Source organism: Prenolepis imparis, unplaced genomic scaffold (assembly GCF_030444845.1).
Source record: "Prenolepis imparis isolate NDT839.2.m4 unplaced genomic scaffold, iyPreImpa1.0 SCAF_22, whole genome shotgun sequence".
Lineage (NCBI taxonomy): Eukaryota > Metazoa > Arthropoda > Insecta > Hymenoptera > Formicidae > Prenolepis > Prenolepis imparis.
The window spans coordinates 547,808-566,225 of NW_028141180.1; the positions used below are offsets into that span (position 1 = coordinate 547,808).

Sequence of the window (18,418 nt, forward strand, 5' to 3'; positions counted from 1 at the left end):
AGTTACCAAACCTCTTCTCAAAATTTTGATAATCCAAAAATTATTGGAGAAGAAAGTTATAAAAATCTCCCAAAAGAAAAAATTCCTAGAATTTCGAAGGAAAAATGTCAAACCTTGTCAGAAAATTCTAGCTCCGTCGATTCCGAAGAGGGAAGTTACCAAACCTCATTTCATAATTCGACACAACCTTTTTCCAAAAATTCAAAGGATCGTTTATCCCTTCCAAAACTTACATTTCCAAAAACTGGATTATCTGTTATAAATAATGAAAATGAATTAGAAACCTCTCAAGTTACAATGGAAAATCTTCTAAAAGAAGCTCAAGAATATAATAAAGATATTGAAAAAATAAATAATAAAACAGTCAAGAATAAAAAAGGACCGTCTCCAAAAATCTCAGCATCCTTATTTGACAAATCTCAAGAAATTATAAAAAATTTCCCACGAAAACGAAAATTAAATCATAAAGAAAAACACCAAATTAATGTAGAAAATATCGATCTACATAACTGCCTAGTAGTTTCCGAACAACCAAAGGAAACTCGATTTACTCAAATAATGGAATTACTGCGGTTAGAACATCTAAATAAAGAAGAACAAGAGAACGTATTAAAATTAATAACAAACAGTCAAGATCGATTTCATATTCCTGGAGAAAAACTGACCGCTACTCATGTTTTACAACATCAAATAACCACTATAGACGATCGACCGATTAACACTCGTCAGTATAGATTCCCGCAATTACACAAAGAAGAAATAAACAAGCAGGTAGAAGAACTGTTAGAAGGAAGCATCGTAAAACCGTCTCAATCACCTTATAATACGCCCATATGGATCGTGCCAAAGAAAGAAGACTCGAAGGGAAACAAACGCTGGAGAATGGTACTCGATTTTCGAGCGTTAAACGACAAAACTATCGGTGACGCTTATCCATTACCCAACATCGTAGATATATTGGATCAATTAGGAGGAGCACAGTACTTCTCAGTATGCGATCTAGCTTCCGGATTCCATCAAATAAAAATGGATCCTGCCGACAGTCATAAAACAGCATTTACCACTCCTTTCGGTCATTATGAATTCGACCGAATGCCTTTCGGATTAAAAAATGCACCTGCTACCTTTCAACGATTAATGGACCTAGTATTGACTGGATTACAAGGCGAGGAATTATTTGTCTATATGGACGACATTGTTATTTATGCTACCTCTCTAGAAGAACATGAACGAAAATATAACGCATTAATAGAGCGACTTCGTAAAGCCAACTTAAAATTACAACCAGACAAATGTGAATTTCTAAAAAATGAAGTAACATATTTAGGACACGTAATTAGCAAAGATGGAGTAAAACCTGATCAAAAAAAATTAGAAGCAGTACAACAATTTCCGAGACCCAAAACACCGAAGAATATTAAACAATTTTTGGGACTTGCAGGTTATTATAGACGATTCATACCGAACTTTTCTAAATTTGCAAAACCACTTACTTCTTTACTGAAAAACGACACCCGCTTTGAATGGACAGCCGTACAAGAAGAATCATTCGAAATTTTAAAACAAAAATTATGTGAAGAACCTGTATTGCAATATCCTAACTTTTCGAAACCATTTATTTTAACCACAGACGCATCAGGAATAGCAGTAGGAGGAATATTATCACAGGGAGATATAAATAAAGACCGACCGATCGCGTACGCTTCTAGAACCCTCACCGATAACGAAATAAAATATGACACATACGAAAAGGAAGCTTTAGCCATAGTATATTGCGTCAAACATTTTCGACCGTATTTATATGGGAGAAAATTTACATTAGTCACCGATCATAAACCATTATTATGGTTTAAAAATGCTCAAGACGCAAACATGCGAATATTACGCTGGAGACTAAAATTAGCCGAATACGATTACGATGTCGTATATAAGGCAGGAATAACTAACGTAAATGCAGACGCATTATCAAGAAATCCAATAAATCTAGAAGAAATCGATTGTAAACTAATAAAAGAAAGAAAAACCTTAAATCCAAACAACTCCGCAGATGCAGAAATAATTTCAAAAATGTTAGAAGAATCAGATAGCGAAGAAGAAGAAGAGGAAGACGATTTTCATTTATATCTCTCAGATAACGAAGAACCCATACCTGAAGCTAATTTTGTCAAAAACAATAACGATTCTATACCTTTTACACTCGAAGAAATAAATGAACCGACCGTAATACAAACTACAGAAAAAGTATTAATACACGATCCACCTAAACAAGACAGAATACAGACAAGAAGCCAAACTGCAGGACAAGGTAATAAACAAAAAACCACTAAGGAAGAAGATAATATTGAACAAAACAAAGAAAAAAACGACACATCAGACAAGGACCTCGACATCGAAGAGGAAGAAGAAGACGAAGAAGACATTATAAATCAAAATCTAAAGGCAAGGAAAGCGAAACCCAGAATTATCGAAAATAAAATAATTAAAAGCAACATCATAGATTCTCGCGAATTATTATTCCTACGAAAAGATAACGTAGCATATTTTGTCGACACCCAAGGAAATCCTTTAGACTCAGGATCTCAGAAACTTTCCGAGCGAAACGAACTACCAAATTTAGGATCTCTTACCTTGGGCGAAGCCAAGGCCATAAAATACAAACACTACTATCATATCGCGCTACCTGTTAACGATGAACAACGAGTAGGCCCTACGGCAACTCTAGATCACATCTTAAAAACCTTGAAAGATTTAAATAACGTTATCAAAAATTTAAAATTAGAAACAATTAGCATTGCAAAAACCGATTTCATTAATAACGTTCCCTGGAACAATATCAAGGTACAACTACAATTGATATTTATTAACTCAACTACGAAAATAATTATTTGCAATGGACAAATTAAATATCCACCGAAGGATTTGCGTTCTGTCATAATCGACGAAATGCATTGCTCACCAACAGGAGGACACCGCGGAGTAACCAAAACATATAATAGAATTAAACACAATTATTATTGGGAAAATTTGAAATCAGACGTTCAAAAACACATACAACAATGTTTACAATGTCAACTGAAAAAACTCGTTCGAGTTAAAACAAAACAACCAATGATAATCACAGACACGCCTGGCACTTCGCTTGATAAAGTAGCTTTGGATATCGTAGGCCCACTACCTAAGACCGAAAGAGGCAACGAATATATCTTAACACTACAAGATCAGCTAACAAAATATTGTATGGGGATACCTCTACCTGACCAAACCTCAGAAACCATTGCGGAAGCCTTTGTAGACCGTTTTATTTGCGTGCTCGGAGCGCCAAAAGCTATACTTACAGATCAAGGAAGAAATTTTATTAGCGATTTAATGAAGAAAATTGCCAAATTATTCAAAATACGAAAATTTCGCACAACAGCTTTTCATCCTCAATCAAACGGATCATTGGAGAGATCACATCACGCACTCAGCGAATACTTAAAACAATACGCAAACGAGCAAAAACAATGGGACAGATGGATCGGATTAGCTATGTTCAATTATAATACTAGCGTACACGAAGCCACAAAACACACTCCGTACGAACTAGTTTTCGGAAAAATAGCACGAGTTCCGTCAAATGAACTTCTTCCACCTGAAGATAAATTAGCAAATTATGAAGACTATTTAATAAATCTTGTCACACAACTTCACACGATTCAACGTAATGCTCGCGAAAACGTAGTAACAGCAAAAGTCAAATCAAAAAAATATTACGACAAAAAATTAAACCCTCAGACCTTTAAACCCGGAGATCAGGTATTCTTGTTAAAAGGACCGAAACCAGGTAAATTCGGAGACCAGTATACCGGACCTCATGAAATTTTAGAGATATTAAATAAAAATAATGTAAAAATCAAAATAAAGAAAAACAGCCGCATAGTACATCCTAACCGTTTACGAATATCGCACATCAAACCAATATCTAATAATAAATAACCAACTTTCAGATGGACCCTCGATTCAGGAGATTAACCGCACTATTAATTATTCTATTGCAATATTTACCTCACACTATTGGAATAATAGGATACGACTGCGGTTCATCATCTGCTAATCTGACAACGTTATCCTTGCTAAATACCGAAGAATGCGATATACCTCAGAGGAAAGTAAATTCAACTCAAATTTACGTACAACTACTGCAGATCAATGAATTCGAAGCCGTTCAAGTCGTACAATGTAAAATCGAAATTGATAGATTAATCAAAAAGTGCGGAATGTTTTCTCACACCTTGGATGTACTTAACGGGAAATACTCATACATAGAGGAAATAAACCGCGAAACCTGTAAACGAATGCATAATCAAGGAGACTATCGAATGGGAACCACATATATAACGGGAATAAAATCAAATTCAATAACGGCACGTCCAATAACCTTGGCCGGTCACGTTGACAACGACGGCTCATGTTATGGAGGAGCGTACTCCGACCCCTACGGAACATGGGCAGAAGTTGTCGTAATAGGAACTGTAACAATTACATTACAAGATTATACCGCCGACGTACGAATAAATACCAACAGAGTACAACTTAGATCAGGCGTCACGTGCGAATTCAGTTCAACACATTGCGTGGACGTTGAAGGAGGAGATACCTACTGGGAAACTATACCCGTAGGTCCTTGCTTCAATAACTACGGCATATTATATGAGGGATACGCTCATAAAATAGTCGACAACGAACAACATCAAACGGTTTATTCTCTCACGACACAAGAAGCGATATTCGCTCTTACCAGCAAAGGAAAGCAAGAAGTTTGCGGATACTCTCTCGTACGAACAGAACATCCTAAACTAATGATTTTCGAAACAGTACTCGGAACCGTCATCTTTAAAAAACAATCACGCATCTCAAACCTTGATATCTTTACGTACATGAATTCGAAGTTCATCTACGTAGAGAAGCACATCCGTACACAAATCAATCAACTTTATCATGATATTTTACTTCAACAATGTAACCTGGAGCAACGCATGCTACAAAACGCCTTAGCCATAGCCACACAATCTCCTGATATCTTCGCGTATCACTTGATGAAAGGTCCCGGTTATATGGCCCTACAAGCCGGCGAAGTAATACACATAGTAAAATGCGTACCTGTCGAAGTTACACTCGCCCAAACAGACCGTTGTTTCAATCAATTACCCGTACTCCGGGAAAATCGAACATATTATTTAACACCACAAACTCACATATTATTACGACAAGGTACACAAACAACATGTAATACGTTAGCACCCGCCATGTATCAGTTGGGAGATTCCTGGTATAAATTTATGCCGAGACCGGTGGATACCATACCGCCCATTATCATGAAACCTTTAACCAAACCGGTATGGAAATACATCAGCCCAGGATCATTGGCTACTAGCGGCATATACTCAGAAACGGACTTAAAGGACCTAAGAGACCATATAATGTTCCCAGCTGAACGACCTGCAGTTCTTAACTCTTTGGCAAGAGGAATAATGGGCAGAACAATCTCTCTAGAAGAAGGGTCGATTTCCAACTTATTAGACGCAAAAACCATAGAAAAAATAGCAATATCCGCTTGGCAAAAATTCTGGAGTAAATTTTTAATTTTTGGAAATTTTAGCGCGGGACTGTTAGGAATATACATGGCCATTAGGGTCGTGAAATTAAGAGCCCATAATTAGATACCATAGTCCATGGCTACGCCCTACACACCGTATATGGGTGGTCCTTATACCTGATAGGGGCCCTATGGGACTCCCTGACCAACCTATTATTGCACTTAAAAATGAGACGACCAATGAAATCGAAACCAACCGCCCCAGACAGTGAAACGCTTGAACTCCATAATGGTGAAGATAATACAACGACAACAGTCTATCCCCTCCTCCCCAGAAGAGAAGATAACACTTACTCCTTCGAACTCAAGGAAACCAAATATTGAACCACTAATACCTTACATCTTATCAGCTTTATAAAAAAAAAAATAAAAAAATAATAACAATCAACACCGTACAACTGTTGGAAAAACCAATGTTAATATAATTAAAATTTTTCTTTTCTACAGAGAAAAATGGATATTCAATTTTTAAGAACCGATCTCCTCACACGCAACCGCCTAGAAGCGACTGTAATAAAAGTAAAGTCACCACACCTCTTTTGGATACAACTCCAAAACAGCGCAAAGGACCTAGAGGACTTAGAAGAAGAATTAAAATTCAGAATGGACAGAAAATCCTCATACCTCCATTTATGGCCGAATGCCATGCAAATAAACCTAGACGTCGCAATTAAAGAAGGCGACAGTTGGAAACGAGGATTTATTAAAACAATAAACGAAGATACCCTAACAATTAAAGTCATCCTAGGAGATTGGGGACGACTCGTACAGCGACGCATGTGCGACGTATTCATACTCGAGGACAGATTCAAAGAATTGACTTGGCATCTCTGTGGATTAGCACACACAGAACCCGTCGAAGAAACCAAAACATGGCCAATACTAACTCGAAAAATATGTCAGACAATGCTCGAAGGCAATAAAGGATGGATAAACATAATTAACCCCCCACGGGATGGAGTGGCCTTCGTAAAATTAGAAATACAATCAAGAAACAACATCTTTCCCAATTCTGTATACAACGTCCGGGACACACTGATTCAAATGGGACTCGCAAAAATCAGCGCTCAAGCCGATGCTAATATTAATCCATCCATATAAATAAATATATATATATCCTATAAAATTACAACATAATATAATCCACTCTTACTATCAATTATATATTTAAAATCATAAGGCATACCGCCGGATTTCTCTATACATAGACAACAATTTCATTACCACTTTAACATATTAAATATAATATCTACTACAGAAATGGAGATCCAGTACATCGAAACGGAGTTCCTGACTCGCAGCCGCCTAGAAGTGACAATACTGAGAGCGGATTCACCACTCCTCTTCTGGGCACAATTAAAAAACGGCGAAGCAAACCTCCAAGAGATGGAAGAGGAGCTCAAGTTTCGAATGGACAGGAGAGCAAAATCGTTATATATTTTACCCGAAAACCTGAAAGCAGAAATGGAGGTCGCAATCAAAGAAAAAGAAACGCTGAAACGCGGCTTCATCAGAAGCATCAACAAAACTACCTGGATGGTCCAGATAGTACTAGGCGACTGGGGCAGGACAACCTGGTACCACGCGAACGATGTCTACATCCTAGAAGATAGATTCAAAGAATTGCCATGGCAGGCCATTATCTGCGGGTTAGCCTATACCAAGGCCCCCACCAACAAAACCACTTGGCCCAGGAGGACACGCCACTTATGTCAACTCCTTCTAGAAAAACAACAAGGATGGATTAACATCATACATCCCTTGAGACAAGGAGCGGCACTCGTAAAACTACATATGAAAACCGACAGCGAATTCAACAGAGCATACAACGTTAGAGACGTGCTTGTCAAACTAGGACATGCAGAGCTGCACACAAAAATCACAGCCGACGTCGAACCCGCCGTATAAATAAAAACATATATATATACGCATATATATACGCAAATATATTCATCCGTAATCTTAAATTAAACTATTGTATTTTCTTTATAACCTCGTATACTCTATATTACTATTCATATATTATATTTCGTTAAATACCTTCTCTTTATACATATATATTGTGCAGTTTAAGTGTGCGAATTGCGGTGTAGTGCGCGGACGCGAGTGCGAGAGAGACAGTACGAGAGAGACAGAACGAGAGAGACAGAATCGAACGACACAAAAGAATGTTTGACACGGCACTATATTTACAGTTAATGTACAGAGATTTATACAAGGCGATTGCGAGAAGTGCAATCGCTGCGCGAAGCTTGTTTATCAGCCGGAAGTGCGATATAACAAAGGAAACTTGTTTGCGAACTGCGATCTATCGGTACGAACGACGTCAAGACGAGTGAGAGCGATCGGCGCTAAACGGGCAGCTTTATCCTTTTCGACCTTCGAGAAAGTACCAAAAATGAGATCATCAATTTTTGGTCTCGTGACGGAGCGATAAAGGACTCTCTCGCAAGCCGGAGGACAAAGCTGTTTGTTTTCCGCGCGTTTGTTTTCTCGCGATGATTCGAGCGGCCGGTGTTTCGAACGAGCGATGTTTGACGACGCGCTAGAGCGAGAGCGCGCGATGTTTGACGACGCGCTAGAGCGAGCGCGCGCGGGCTTGCGCCGACGCACCGGCCGGCAGCTCGGATTTATTAGCCGTCGCGTTATAGATGATCGCCAGAATTGCATATTTCTTTAAATAGCACATTATGCTCGCCTACCACACACACACACACACACACACACACACACACATATTTGCGACATCCCGCCCGCCTCGTCGAGATGCGAACGACGACCAACCTCGCGATTCCTTTCTCATAAATGCATTCTTCGCGGCGATATGTCTCGAATTGATCGTATCGATGTTGCGATCGAAATCAAGGGGCGTGCAGTCGCGCGTTTGACAGGTGAGGTTATGTGCCCCATGTGCACCGTTGCGACGTGATACGAGAAACGGGCGAGTGTTCGAGCTGACAAGTTCGGGACCGGACAACGCGACAATTATGCAAGTGAGTGAACGTACGACTTACAATGTTACTGAGCGGAAACGAATACGTGTGTAATTGAGTGTGCATCTTTTTTCAGGCGCGATTGTACGCGTGGCGCGGAGGAGATCGAAGCGCGATGAATTACGCGGACGATTCCGGATCCGCGGCGTCTGTCGTCGGCAGTGGCACAATCTTGACCACTGGGCGGGTCAGCTCGCCGACGGCGGTCCGGACATCCACCACGCGCACGTGGCCGTCCTGTCCCGGGTGCAGGCGAGTGACTCGCGCGAGCGGCCAGCGGCACGGCGGGGTGTTCTCGCCCTTGATGAGGCAGAGCTGGCCTTCCCTCAGGTTCCCTCGCGTGGCCCACCACTTGGGCCTTGGCGTAAGTCCCTGGAGATATTCGCTGGTCCAACGTTGCCACAGGTGGTCGCGCATCTGCTGAAGGAGGCGCCAACGACTCAACCGACCTGGCCGCGCGTCCAGGAGCGAGGGCTCTGGGACTGCGTTGAGCGGACCGCCAACCAGGAAGTGTCCAGGCGTCAGGGAGTCGAGATCCTCCGGGTCATCGGACAAGGCCTGAAGTGGTCTTGAATTGAGACATGCTTCGACCTCGGCGAGGAGTGTTGTGAGCTCCTCGAACGTGAGCTTTGTCTCTCCGATGGTCCGTCGCAAATGGTGTTTCACCGCTTTGACCGCCGCCTCCCAGAGTCCTCCGAAGTGGGGGGCAGCCGGCGGATTGAAACTCCACTTGATGCCGTCGTCTGCCAGGTGTCCGGCGATCGACCTCATCTCTCGGCCAGCGGCCTTGAAGAGCTCCCTGAGTTGGTTGTCGGCGCCGACGAAATTCGTCCCACGGTCACTGTAAATGGTCTCGCACAGCCCTCGGCGCGACACGAAGCGACGGAAGGCAGCTAGGAAGGCGTCGGCCGAGTAATCGCTTGCGACCTCCAGGTGGACAGCGCGGGAGCTGAAACATATGAAGACGACCAGAAACCCCTTATATGACTTCTGGCCGCGACCCTTCGAAGTCCGAAGCCAAACGGGGCCCGCGAGGTCCACCCCGGTATGCATGAAAGGCCTGCTTGGAGTGACACGTGCCCGTGGTAGAGCACCCATCATCGGCTGTGGAGTTGCCGCCCGTCATCGCACGCAAGTAAAGCAGCGATGGATATGTCGGCGAACCAACTGACGTCCCCGCGGGATCCAGAACTGCTGCCGGATGCTAGCCAAGGTGGCCTGGACTCCCCCGTGCAGCGTGCGTCGGTGACAGGCGTCTATCACCAGGTGAGTTAACCGGGACTCCGGTGGTAGTATTGTAGGGTGGCGTTGATCGTTGTCTAAAACGGAATGTTTCAGCCTTCCTTGTACCCGCAGGATCCCTTCGTGGTCGAGCGTCGGAGCCAGCTTACGGAGTGGACTTCGTCGAGGCATGGCTCTCCCGGCGCGGGCATCCTCCAGTTCCGGATGAAAGTGCACTAACTGCACCACCCGGATCCAGCGGCGCATTGCCGCTTCCAGCTCTCGTGGCTCCAAGAGTGCCGGACGCGCCGTGCCCATTTTGATGTCTGCAGATTGGTGGTATCGGCTCCGCCAGCGCCACATCCAGGCGGAGACGCGGAGTAGATGACGGAGACTCGAGAAACGGCAGAGTTCTTCGGGTTCCCGAACGTCGGCAACCACGAGACATCGCAGCGGTCGCTGCTCCGGGATGTCATCGGCGGCTTCCAGACTGGCGTCCTTTGGCCAGGCTTCCGGGCTTTCGCAGAGATAGTTCGGCCCCCTCCACCAGAGAGGGTGTGAGAGAAGCTCCCTCGGTGATACTCCTCGGGATGCGCAGTCGGCTGGATTTTCTCGGCCAGGTACGTGTCGCCATTTTGCTTCTGGATTTGCTCGCTGTATTTCGCTCACACGATTTGCTACGTATGTGGTCCATTTTGTAGGGTGTCCACGTACCCAGCCGAGCGTAACTGTGGAGTCCGTCCAGAGGTTCACCGCCGACACTTTCAGGCCCAGCGTAACCCGTATGTGCTCGGCTAGTTTGGCTAGCAAGGTCGCAGCGCACAACTCCAGGCGAGGGAGCGATATTCTTTTCAACGGGGCGACCTTTGACCTGGCAGCAACCAGGGAGATGCTAGGTGTATCGTCGGCAGTGGATCGCAGGTATACCACGGCGGCGTAGGCGCGCTCGGAGGCATCCGAGAAGCCGTGGAGCTCCCAGGCACTCGCGGAGACGTCGCTGCCAAACCAACGCGGTAGTCGAACTCCTTCTAGCAGCGGCAGCTCTTCCTCCAGCATGGTCCACGACGAAGCTTCTTCTTTGGCCAACGGTGCGTCCCAATCGAGCTGCTGCAACCATGCAGTTTGGACGAGCAGCTTCGCTCGCACGATGAGTGGCGCCATCCAGCCTAGCGGATCGAACAGTCTAGCGGTTTGAGATAACACCGATCTCTTTGTAGGCGTGGTGTGGGGTGTTCTCCGCACTATTAACGCGAAGTCGTCACTGTCCGGATTCCATCGGAGGCCCAGCACGGAGTGGTCGTCCGTCGGCAGGCTGGCGTCGGCTGAAGACGTCAAGCGGTGTTCGAGCGGGACTTCCTCCAGGAGGGCCCGATGATTTGCGGCCCACTTTCGCAGAGGGAAACCGCCCGCCCTGCAGAGAGCTGACACCTGCATCAGACGCTGACGTCCCTCCTCCAAATCACCCGCTCCGGTGAGTATGTCGTCGACATAAATGTCTCCTCTCAACACGTCGGCGCCCAACGGGAAGCGGCTCTCCTCGTCCGCGGCTAGCTGGCGCAGCACGCGGATGGCGAGGTACGGTGCGCTTGCCAAGCCGTAGGTGACGGTGTTGAGCTGATAATCTAACGGCTTGTCTTTCTCTCCCCACAGAACCCGCTGCAGGTCTCGGTCGTCCTGGTGCACCAGGATCTGCCTGTACATTTTTTCCACGTCTGCCACGAAGACGTAGCGGTGACGTCGCCAACGGATCAGAACGTCCGCGAGCGCCGGCAGCAAATTCGGTCCGGTGTGAAGAAAGGCGTTGATTGAAGCGCCGGCCGCGTTGCGTGAAGAGCCGTTGAAGACCACGCGGATCTTGGCTTCGGGCCCGGAGCCCCGCAGCACTCCGTGATGCGGCAGGTAGCAAAGCGGAGTCTTCGACGCAGGCGACGGTCCGACGGCTTGCGACATGTGACCGAGTGACAGGTATTCGGCCATGAAGAGGTGGTACCGCTCACTGAAGTCGCTGTCGCGCACGAATTTTCGCGACATGACGTCCAGCATACGGTAAGCGGCGCGACGTGTAACGAAAGGTCAGGCAGATCCGAGCGCACGGGCAATCGCACTTGATAGCGACCGTCGCTAAGTCTCTCGTGCGTGTGCGCGAAGTGCTCCTCGCACGCGAGTTCGTCGGCGGTCAACGGCAGCGCGACCCGAGGAAGCTCTTCTGCTTCCCAGAAGCGTCGCACCAGCCTGGTGAGCTCTTCCACAGCGGAGCACTGCAAAGACGACACTTGAGTTGCAACGTGACCGACGCCTGCGGCTCCCAGCAGCACCCAACCTAGCTGAGTCCGCTGCGCGATTGGTTCAGAGGGTTCTCCCCGTCGGAGGTCGGGCATCACGATGCTGGCGTAGGCGTCCGCTCCCAACAGCAGTTCCACGGGATCCTGGCGGTGGAACTCGGGATCAGCGAGCTCGAGCCCGTGAACATGAGACCACGACCGAGTCACGCCGTCTGACGCGCCGTTGTAGATCGTCAGCCGCGGCAACACCAAGGATGACACGGTGAGCGAGAAGTGTCCAGTTAACGAAGACACGGTGACCGCGACTCGACCTCGTGAAGAGCCCGTCTGAACACCTCCGACCCCGAAGATGGCCACTGACGACGGGGTTCGCGAGAGGCGTAGTCTCTGCGCGAGAGACTCGGCCATTAGTGAGGTTTCGGATCCCGGGTCCACGAGCACGCGGACGATGTGACGGACTCCGACGCGATCCGTTACCCGCACACGAGCTGTCGCGAGTAAAACCGGTCCGCACTCCGCAGGTGGCTGCTTGGCGACGTGCACTGTAGCCGACGCGGATGGCCCGGCGGTGGGCACAGCGGTGAAGGCATCGTGCAAAGATGTGTGGTGACGAGCTGAGCACTTGACACATACCTTGGCGGAGTTGCACTCTCCAAGTAAGTGGCGGCCCAAGCAGTTCCAACATCGTTGGTGAGTAGTGACGGCCTCGCGTTTCTCCTGTGCCGTCTTCCTCTTGTATAGGTCACAATAAGCCAAAAAGTGTTCCCTTTTGCACAGGGGGCAGCTGCGGTTCGAGTCCGGCCCTTTACCTCCTACTAGACTGGAGCGAGCAGGTTTCCCGGATTTCTCCATTGACTTGCCGGACGACTCGGCGCTGATCGTCTGCAGCACCTCCTGCGTCATCAGTTGCTCCTGCAGGAACGTGCGAAGCTCCTCATAGGTCGGTGGCTCAGATGATTTTCCAAGAGAGCTCTCCCACTCGCGCCGAGTCTTCGGATCGAGAAGCTCGACCACTAGGTGGACGAAAAGATCCGAGGAGGCTCCGATCGGACGCCCGATGCCCTCCAGAGCGCCGACGGTGGAGAGCACACCGTGAAAAATGCGACGAAGACCTGACGCGGAAGCAGTCTTCATTCGCGGCAGTGATGTGAAGGCCGACAGGTAGGATCTCACCAAGAGTCTCTTGTTCTCATAATGATCGTTTAGCGTGGCCCAGGCGCGCTCAAAGTTGTCTTCTGTTGTCGGCAGGTTCCGGATCAACTGCTCGGCGTCGCCCTTCACGCTTGTCTTCAAATAGTGTATCTTCTCTACTTTGGACAAGGACGGCTCCTCGACGACGATCGACCGGAACAGGTCGCGAAAGGCTGGCCACTCCTCGAACCGGCCGGAGAATTGAGGCAGCTGGATCCGAGGCAGAGTCTTGCGCGACAATGTAGACTCGATTCGCGCGGGCTCCGACGTCGTTGCGGCGGAGAGCGACCTTTCGAGGTCCAACAGCGCGGCGCGTTGCCGTATGTACGCGTCTTCGACGAAACCCGCCAAGTCTGAGGTGATGTAATCGTCGCCTTTTAGCTCATCGCTGTATTCGGAGTACAAGTGTTCATGCTGCTCCTCAAATTTCGTCCATTTTGTTTCTAGGACCTTCCTCGCAGATTCCGCCAAGGAGGCGGTCAGCTTGGCGGAACCCATCTTCTTCAAGTTCTCATAGATGCGGGCGATGCGCCTGTGGAGCTCGCGCTGAGAGTTGATTAAACCCTCCATTCTGTTTCAGAATGCACGAACACTTCACCACTGCGTCACTGGTTCACCGAAGTCGCGACAACTGCGGGTGCCGGGTACCACTAGGACGCGAGAATCCGGCTCGAAGGACCAGAAAATGTGCAGTTTAAGTGTGCGAATTGCGGTGTAGTGCGCGGACGCGAGTGCGAGAGAGACAGTACGAGAGAGACAGAACGAGAGAGACAGAATCGAACGACACAAAAGAATGTTTGACACGGCACTATATTTACAGTTAATGTACAGAGATTTATACAAGGCGATTGCGAGAAGTGCAATCGCTGCGCGAAGCTTGTTTATCAGCCGGAAGTGCGATATAACAAAGGAAACTTGTTTGCGAACTGCGATCTATCGGTACGAACGACGTCAAGACGAGTGAGAGCGATCGGCGCTAAACGGGCAGCTTTATCCTTTTCGACCTTCGAGAAAGTACCAAAAATGAGATCATCAATTTTTGGTCTCGTGACGGAGCGATAAAGGACTCTCTCGCAAGCCGGAGGACAAAGCTGTTTGTTTTCCGCGCGTTTGTTTTCTCGCGATGATTCGAGCGGCCGGTGTTTCGAACGAGCGATGTTTGACGACGCGCTAGAGCGAGAGCGCGCGATGTTTGACGACGCGCTAGAGCGAGCGCGCGCGGGCTTGCGCCGACGCACCGGCCGGCAGCTCGGATTTATTAGCCGTCGCGTTATAGATGATCGCCAGAATTGCATATTTCTTTAAATAGCACATTATGCTCGCCTACCCACACACACACACACACACACACACACACACACACACATATTTGCGACATATATATATATAAAAAATTTTTTATATAGTCTCAAATACATAAAATATTGTCTTTTTATCTCTAGATTAAAATAAGTTATATTTTGTAACTTCAGTAGTAAGAAGAGAGAAGGAATTTACCTATATACATATATATATCTATAACCAACACGTATACACCAATATTTTAGTTTAATATTCTTCGTAATCGTGAACGTGGAATCATTTTCCATTCTATAGAAAAACTACCTGATCGTCAGTTCCAGTATAACAATGCCAATATATCATCAACTCCAATGGACTCCTAAAATAACAGAAGAAATACGGCAAGGACCCATCGACGGAGACCACAAGATCACCCTGAAACTTATTTAAAATTGATGAAAATCCGATGTGTCATACAAGCACGGGGGAACATCTATCAAAATACTGAAGACCACTCTAAAATCTGCCAAGAATGTTATAATAAAATACCAACCAAGGAGGAGTATATGACACTACCACCCCACAATCTAGTCCATAAGGACTCAGCAGACAACCAATCAAACTGCACTAAGTGCGAAATAATAATCGTACTAATAAAACCTGCAGAAGAATGTATCGAATGTATAGAAGAATTTCTATACGTCAACTACGAACACCTGGTAGACGGATGGGGCTAAGCTGTGTTTCCCAGAGGGAGAGAAGAACAATAAAAGGAAAAAGATTCCACGCGCACCTTACCAGTAATAAAATAAAATTAAAAAAAAAATATAATAAAAAAAAAAAATGTAAGAAAAGAACGAAAGAATAAGGAAGGGGTTTTGGTGGTCGCCTTTTTCTTTCCTCCTTTTCAAAAAAAGGAGATACATGTTAACTAAAGGAAGCACAATTAACCAACAGGTTAAATGTGGTTCTTTCTACCGATATTCGTAAATCGCGGCAAGAAAAGAATCGAAAATTTTTTATTTCTTTTTTGCAAATGTTGTGTTACACCCCCAACATTTATCTAAGACGGGGGGTGTTACGTCCTGTGGACTGCACGATTCTTTTCTCCTCCCCGATTTACGCAGATTCGCGTTCCGCGAACATATTAATTATAAGACCGAAATTAGTTATAAGAATTAAACGGAGAAAGACAGTGATTGTGAAACAACTCGATCGGTGAGATTACGAAACCTACACTTTGATCAATAAGTCATAGGTAATGTTGAAATATCACGATCGACACACGCTATCAGTAGACCAAAGATCGGAATTAGGAAAGAACTCTTCATACAAGGAAGCAATACGTTGCGCAAAGGGGATTAAACACCGAACGTATGACTATGAGTCACAAGAAAAGAGGACGCCCTTTGCCCTATAGGAAGGGCAGACGAATAGTATAAAAGCAGCGAATCTTCCAAGAACGCTATTAATTCCGCCTACATCGTGGCAGTTACACACTTCTGGATCCTCGCATTAAACATACATTGTGACCATCGAGGCTCAACAACCAGCTATCAGTCAACCTACACCTTCGCCCACACCACTCGAAGGAATCATCGATCCTGAGGATCAACCTATAGCTGCCAATCCGCTCACCAAATAATATACAGCCAACAGTGAGTACTTTCATTCTTCTACGATCACGGAAGTGAATAAATCCCCGGAATCGCGACTAAACTTAATAAGTGGAAATCGCTGCCCGTCGAGCATTGAAACGCGCTCTCCGATTGAAACGGGACGATCAAAAGCCAACGCGAATTCTCAACCGCCTCATAGCACATCAACGTTACACACACACTCATATATAATTGTTTATACATGTCCACAAATTCAAATGTCTAATTCTCCGAATATTATTAAGATTTTATTTTTTTTTGAATAAATGATAATTATTTACATTACGCGAATTTAAAGTCTTATTTAAACCCCTGCGTTCCTTTATATATCCCCCGAGATCGCACAAGGTCCTATCCCGCGTAAAAGGGATTTAATTCCCTTACCGAAAAGGACCGACGAACGGACCCCTGAAATAAGCCAGGTAAAAGCGACTATCCAGTCGTTGACCTGCAAAAGGGCCAGACAGTCCGTTCGACCTGAAATCACTCCGATTTCGGGAAAACGCTGTTACGACCTTCGAGCGGCCTTTCCTTCGTGCAGGCCAGGACGTAACAATACGTAAAATGAATCCGCGCAGTATGGGATCCGCGGTTTAAAAATTTTAATTTTTATTGTATAAAGCGAGCCAAAAATTATTCTTTCATATATTTTAACATTACATTGACTGCACATTATGATGATACCATCAGCATACAAGCGTACAAACTTTTTCATCTAATATATGTAAAATGAATCCGGGTCGTATGGGATCCGCGGCTTAAAATTTTAATTTTCTATATGTTAAGACGCGCCAAAAATTATTCTTTCATATATTTTAACAGTACATTGTCTTCACATTATGTTGGTACCATCAGAATACCAGCCTACAAACTTTTTGATTCAATATACGTAAAATGAATCCGCGCAGTATGGGATCCGCGGTTTAAAAATTTTAATTTTTATTGTATAAAGCGAGCCAAAAATTATTCTTTCATATATTTTAACATTACATTGACTGCACATTATGATGATACCATCAGCATACAAGCGTACAAACTTTTTCATCTAATATATGTAAAATGAATCCGGGTCGCATGGGATCCGCGGCTTAAAATTTTAATTTTCAATATGTTAAGACGCGCCAAAAATTATTCTTTCATATATTTTAAGAGTACATTGTCTACACATTATGATGGTACCATCAGAATACTAGCCTACAAATTAGATATTAAGTATAAGTACAATCTGTTTAATTGCTAGCGAGCATGATACATTATGTTATTTTATTACGCGATGTTAAACTTGAATAAGCTATATTCATAATTGCAAGAAATATTGATGGACGATCATTGGAATATTACTTAATACATGCAATCGCGATTAATCTTTTATTAGTCTTTCGAATTTTATTAAAATTAATATGTATGTATGTCAAGTTTCTGTACACACACGTTGTTCATTTCACCCGCGACGTTCTCGTGTAGAACGGTCAACGGGATTCACTTAACAAGACCGGTTGCTCGATTACTGAGATCGGAGTATAGCGAAAGAGTGAGAGAGAGAGAACGAGAAGGAAATCGGAGATGCATTGAAAATAGAGTCAGAGGTCACTAAACTTTCCACATTTATTACGTGATAATCACTTCGGGATAACAATGATTAATGTTCGACTATGGTTGATAGAATAACTAATGTTCGCACGCAAGCGCGTAAACGATGGATATAACCGAGCTAGCGCGGGGTTATTCGGCACGTTCTCGGCGATTCGATATATTTCGCACTCGAAACTGAGTATCAGTCGGCTGTCGCAAGTGTTATCGTTCCGAGGTGAAAAACAGACTAAAGTCGCAAAAGTCGGGGTTCTCGGTCGTCGCTTCCCCGGCTCCCCATCCCCCTGCTCTCCAAGCTACTCGGTCCACCTAGACGCGGGGGAAGGGCCCGAGAGCGCTAGAACCAAACAGGCGCGAGGAATAATAATCGAAGCAGCGCGTTAGATTTCGGCAATCTCTCAACATATACCGCCCGCCTCGTCCGTTGGGACGAAGATTCGTTTACAAAATGAGATGCCGCCCGCCATGAGGTGACGGCTGTAACAACTATAGTATAGCAATTAGAGAGATGCAACGACTTGTGGGACAACAATGCAAAGGCGCGGTTTGATCGCAATGGAATCGATA

General features: G+C 45.4%; 3 protein-coding genes across 3 annotated transcripts; 1 reads left to right on the top strand and 2 right to left on the bottom strand.

The window, feature by feature from the left end:
- The first annotated feature begins 4,916 nt into the window (after positions 1-4,916).
- Positions 4,917-5,959, top strand: LOC145946803 (uncharacterized). The gene is given in 2 exon segments (XM_083056560.1): positions 4,917-5,687; positions 5,690-5,959. Coding segments are annotated over 2 exon segments (1,041 nt in total).
- A 3,020-nt stretch (positions 5,960-8,979) lies between these two features.
- On the bottom strand, positions 8,980-9,739 carry LOC145946804 (uncharacterized; the record flags this gene model as incomplete). Its single annotated transcript, XM_083056561.1, has 1 exon — positions 8,980-9,739. A coding segment is annotated over exon 1 (750 nt), but the record flags the coding sequence as incomplete, so codon positions are not given.
- Positions 9,740-10,321: 582 nt separating this feature from the next.
- On the bottom strand, positions 10,322-13,892 carry LOC145946805 (uncharacterized). The gene is made up of 3 exons (XM_083056562.1): positions 11,917-13,892; positions 10,564-11,854; positions 10,322-10,366 (listed from the first exon to the last, which is right to left on the bottom strand). Exons 1-3 carry the CDS (start codon positions 13,890-13,892, stop codon positions 10,322-10,324), a joined length of 3,312 nt encoding a protein of 1,103 aa, XP_082912688.1.
- Positions 13,893-18,418: the final 4,526 nt, after the last annotated feature.